General features: G+C 49.1%; 1 protein-coding gene across 1 annotated transcript in view; it reads right to left on the bottom strand.

The window, feature by feature from the left end:
* Positions 1-4,196, bottom strand: part of LOC308298749 (uncharacterized protein) — a gene marked incomplete at both ends in the record, with an annotated part of 7,915 nt that extends 3,719 nt beyond the window's left edge. The window contains 2 exons of the mRNA XM_080742410.1: positions 516-1,589; positions 4,080-4,196. Of these exons, the coding sequence (XP_080598536.1) occupies positions 516-1,589; positions 4,080-4,196 (1,191 nt within the window). The remainder of the gene's footprint in view (positions 1-515; positions 1,590-4,079) is intronic.
* Between the last annotated feature and the right edge of the window lie 804 nt (positions 4,197-5,000).

The raw sequence follows: 5,000 nt of genomic DNA, 5'->3' as shown, positions 1-5,000 counted from the left end.
AGTTGTCAAAAGACACGTCAATCAATGTGGAATTGTCATTGTAAAACAATATATACCTGTGAAAGAAATATCAAAAATAGCTTTGTTTCATTTAAAACGTTACACAGACTTTGAAGGGGTAATGCACCCCCAAAATGACTTTTCTTCTATTGATTACTCACAACACCATGGAGACTTGAGTTGGTCAATGGGGGTAAGTTTACTATAATCAATCTTTTGTCTTAGGAATGCGACAAATACAGGAAAAAAAAGTCATTTTGGGGGTGAAGTACTCCTTTAAAGGTCAAAAGGCAACTCTAAACAAGTCTTTAAATGGTCAGATATGTATAGGACGCATGCCACCATCAGGCCGATTTTTGCAAAAACAAATTTTTGGACACTGCGCCTACAGATTTTGCCCTGAAATCTCCTGATTCGCGACGATTGGTTTCTAAAGTATGTGTATGCGACGTGGTGGTCGCTTATCTCCCGATTAGGGAGTCTTACTGGTGTTTATATGTCGTGTCATTGCCTACCTCCATAGCGCCTCCTCCAGGCTTTTTCTTCAGCTCTTCACATTTCCTGAACTTACAGATCTGATGACCCGTCTTCCTGTTCCGACAGGATGAACACACCCCACAGTTGATGAGTCGCCTACAGGGTCCGCACACGCCGCAACGTTTCCTCTTCCTCTTGGCGACGGCCCCCGACGAAGCCCCGCCCCCTCCGCCACAGCCCGCCACCCCCGACGACGAGGGGGAGGTTGACGGGCAGGGGGAGGAGTTAGAGTGCTGCTGGCAGTCCGACGGGCCTCTCTGATTGGCCGTCATCTGGAAGGCGCTGCTCGCGTCCATCCCCCCTCCGGCCGACCCCATCGCCATGACGATGACCCCGGGGGGCAAACCCAGACCCCCGAGAAAGCCCCCGCCCATGACTCCACCCCCGTTGCAACTCCCGCCCTCCGATAGGCCCATCATGTCCGGGTGGGCGGGTCCCTGCTTGTTCATGACACCACAGTCCCCGCCTCCCCCCGAGCTGTAACCGGGAAGGAAGTTTCCGTTGCTGTGCGCCGCCATAGGGTGGTGATGATGCGTTTCCTGTCCTCCGGAGAGCGAAGAGGAAGACGAGGAGGAGGCGTGTCCCTGTTTATTGGCTCCTCCCCCTTCGTTACCTCCTCCCCCTCCTCCTCCCCCGGTACCTCCGCTGCCCTGGTGCATGCTGGTCCTGTGGGGGTGCGAGGAGGCGGCGTGACCAGACCCCGTGGCTGGCGTCGCCCCGGCAACAGACGGGTGGTGGTGGTGGTGATGGTGGTGCGTGGGCGTGGCGACCGCCTTGGGCCGGCCCCAGAACACGGCCGCCGGGTGGCCCACGTTCATGTTGTCGTGGCAACCCCAGGGGCCGGTGGCCATGGCGCCCAGCCTGGCAGCGGGGGGGAAGATGGGCGCGGCGGCGGCCAGGCGGGCCGCCAGCTTGGCGGACTGCTGCGTGAACGCAGGCATGCTGACGTTCATGCTCATGTTGACGTTGGTCTTGTAGAAGTTGGCGATGGAGTTGCGGTAGCGATCCATCTCGGCGCTGTACTCCAACATGGACGGTCCCAGGGTCCCAACCTGCGATATGAAATGTAAATATTGTTAATGTATACTGTACACCAATATCAACTATTATAAACATATAGTTTACCGTACTCCAACTTTGTTAACAAATAAATGAATGTTCTCCAATATTAACTATAATAAACAATACTCCAATATCAAATATTATACTGTATATAACATATTTATGACCAGCGGCGATATCAAAAGTTGGCACAAATACGCCTCCTGGTGGCGCTATAACAGGCAAAAAGTTGAGGGCAGAGGTTCTGCTCTGGCACCCAGGGAGTGTGCGTGCACAGTTTCGCTGCCAACGGTGCCGGATATTAGCTGTCCATAAACAGACAGAAGGACACACACGCGGACTGGCGGACGCCGAAAACATAGTCTTGGCCATGCCTTTCGGCCTGGTGAAGACAATGAATAGGCCTGAAGCTGCTTTTATCAGCTTCACCGAGCAGGGAGATTTGTTTTCCTAATGGAAATGAGTTGCTAATGAAAAGCATGATACAGTACCGTGCATGATGCAATATTTGGTGGAGGTTTGGATGGGCTAGGCTGGCAATCTGGACTGAAATGCTAGCCCTTGGGTGGATATGCCACCCCTTGGTTGGATATACTAGCCCTCGGGTGGATATGCCAGCTCTTGGTTGGATATGCCAGGACTTAGTTGGTCCAACCAAGGGCTGGCATAGCCCTGGTCCAGTGCGTTAGCGAGTTCTCTCTAACGCCCTGCCAGGAACTCGGCTCAGACACAGGAAAAGGAATTCCATTGCCTGCGAATGCTGGTTTACTCCACAGTCCCCCCTGCAGATCTCCTCAATATACATTGACCATAATCTGTCTGGGGCACATGGAGTAAACAAAATAATTTCCGTCCGGTGGACATAATTTTATTTTCTGCTCAAAAAGTGTACTTTACAGAGAAGGTTGGGTGCTGAGAGGCTTCCCACCTAGGAAAATAGACATTCAACAACGCAAAACTGCCTTTGTTTAGGTAAGTAACAAAGTAGTTTTGTTGCCAGACCCAGGGGGTCGGCCTACAAAAGGCTTTGTCGGTCTGTCGGTCTGTCGGTCGGTCGGTCGGTCCCTCTTTTCCTCAGTGTGCCTGTGTTTGCCTCTGACTGCTCATCTGCCCCTCCCTTCCCTTGCTCGGCTGATTGCCTTGAGTGCCGTCACCTGTACAGGAGCAGCTGAGTTGAGTTGGCTGACGAGCTGCTGACACTATAAATTCCTCAGCCCATCTACAAGCTCAGAAACATTTCCAGCTGCTCAGCCTATACAATCCTGTGTGTTCATGTGTTAGTTCAGTGCCATACTAGTGAAAACAGCCGATCTACAAGCTCTTGCTATTAAGTGTTGAAAATGTTCCGCCCCAACTCCCACGAGCTATACCAGCTGGAGTCTTGCACTCCTGCCAGCGTCACGCTTGCCGGACAGGTCAAAGGAGAGAGGCCAGACTAAGATTGATCCACCCCCCCCCCCCCCCCCCCCCCCCCTTCCTTGCATTCTGATTTCCATTGCGGGTCTGGCAGAACCAGGTGACCTGGTCTAGTTTATTTTCACTAACTTTTAACTAACGCTCTGGACTAGGGCTAGGGCTGGCATGACCAACAGCTCTAGCCCTTGGTTACATATGATTGGCCAATTATTTTTGCCAGACCCAGGGGGTCGGCCTACATAAGGCTTTGTCGGTCTGTCGGTCTGTCGGTCGGTCGGTCGGTCCCTCTTTTCCTCAGTGTCCCTCTTTTCCTCAGTGTGCCTGTGTTTGCCTCTGACTGCTCATCTGCCCCTCCCTTCCCTTGCTCGGCTGATTGCCTTGAGTGCCGTCACCTGTACGGGACCAGCTGAGTTGAGTTGGCTGACGAGCTGCTGAGACTATAAATTCCTGTGTGTTCATGTGTTAGTTCAGTGCTGCAAAACATTTGCCCCACAGCCATACTAGTGAAAACAGCCCATCTACAAGCTCACAAACATTTCCAGCTGCTCAGCCTATAAAATCCTGTGTGTTCATGTGTTAGTTCAGTGCCATACTAGTCAAAACAGCCGATCTACAAGCTCACTACGCTTTGTTGCTGAGACTATAAAATCCTGTGTGTTCATGTGTTAGTTCAGTGCCATACTAGTGAAAACAGCCGATCTACAAGCTCACTACGCTTTGTTGCTGAGACTATAAAATCCTGTGTGTTCATGTGTTAGTTCAGTGCCATACTAGTTTTCATTGCGGGTCTGGCACAACCAGGTGACCTGCTCTAGTTATTATTAACACTTTGTTTTACTTTCTGTTCACATTCTCAACATGACAGTGAATGTATTCATTAGTGCTGGTCTGGAATCGCATTTCAACAACCCTCACTGTCTTCCTCTCAGCTTTCCTCGTCTCTCCTAGTGCTACTACACTCTCTGCTTTCCTACTGTCTGTCTCTCCAACACTACCCCCCTCTCAGCTTTCCCGCTGTATGTCTCTCCTACACTGTCTCTGGAAAACAGTGATAGGTGATTCACCTGTCCTTGTCCGCCGTAACCATGGTGATTTGGGTGGTGGTGGGAGGGGGCGGTGCCTCTCTGTAGCATGGAGGACAGATCACTGTCCACACACACACCACTTGTCATCCCAGACATGACAACGCACACCCAAACACACGCACACACTCACACACTCATACACACACACACACAGAGCGATCAAGGTTGGAGGGTGGTCGGGTTAACTCTCTCTTGTTGCTGTTGCGCTGTAAAACACAAACAGAAATCAATTAATTAATAGATCAGAGTATCATTTAGTCAGTTGACCAGCCAATGTTACCAATGATAGTAATTAAAGGGATATTTCACTTTCAAAAAAACTTTGTCATTTTATCGTCTAATCAGCTCTTGGGAACACCCAGGACAGTTTTTAAATTTCTTCATTCAGTATTTAGATATTTGATAATTCATTCCCCCCCTTCCAGGACCTTCCTATACTTTTTTCTGGTGACTCCTGACACCCTCCGAATATGTGAGCAGGCCGTGTTTTTTCGATAACTCTTTTCATTTATTTTTTTATAATATTTTATTGTATTTAATCATTTTAATTTCCCCAAAAGATTAATAGAAATCAATGAAAAATGTTATTGAAAAAAATACGGCCTGCTCACGTATTCGGAGGGTCAGGAGTCACCCGAAAAAAAGAACGGTTGTTTTAATTGAATCTATTATGGTTAAAATGGAGTTTGAGGTTATAATGGGTTTGTATAGGTCCTGGAAGGGGGGGGGGGAATTAGTTATCAAATAACTAAATATTGAATGGAGCAAATTAAAAACTGTTCAGAGTGTTCATAAAAGCCTGATTAGACAATAAACTGACCAAAAGTGTTTTTGAAAGTGGAATATCCCTTTAAGGTTGTGTTCCGTTCGGGTCAAACAGAGTCAGGGTGCTGATATTGT

The sequence above is a fragment of the Nannobrachium achirus genome, assembly GCF_963921795.1.
Source record: "Nannobrachium achirus genome assembly, chromosome: 14".
Taxonomy (NCBI): domain Eukaryota; kingdom Metazoa; phylum Chordata; class Actinopteri; order Myctophiformes; family Myctophidae; genus Nannobrachium; species Nannobrachium achirus.
The sequence above is the reverse complement of the archived record's forward strand: the minus strand, read 5'-3'. Positions and strand labels throughout refer to the sequence as shown.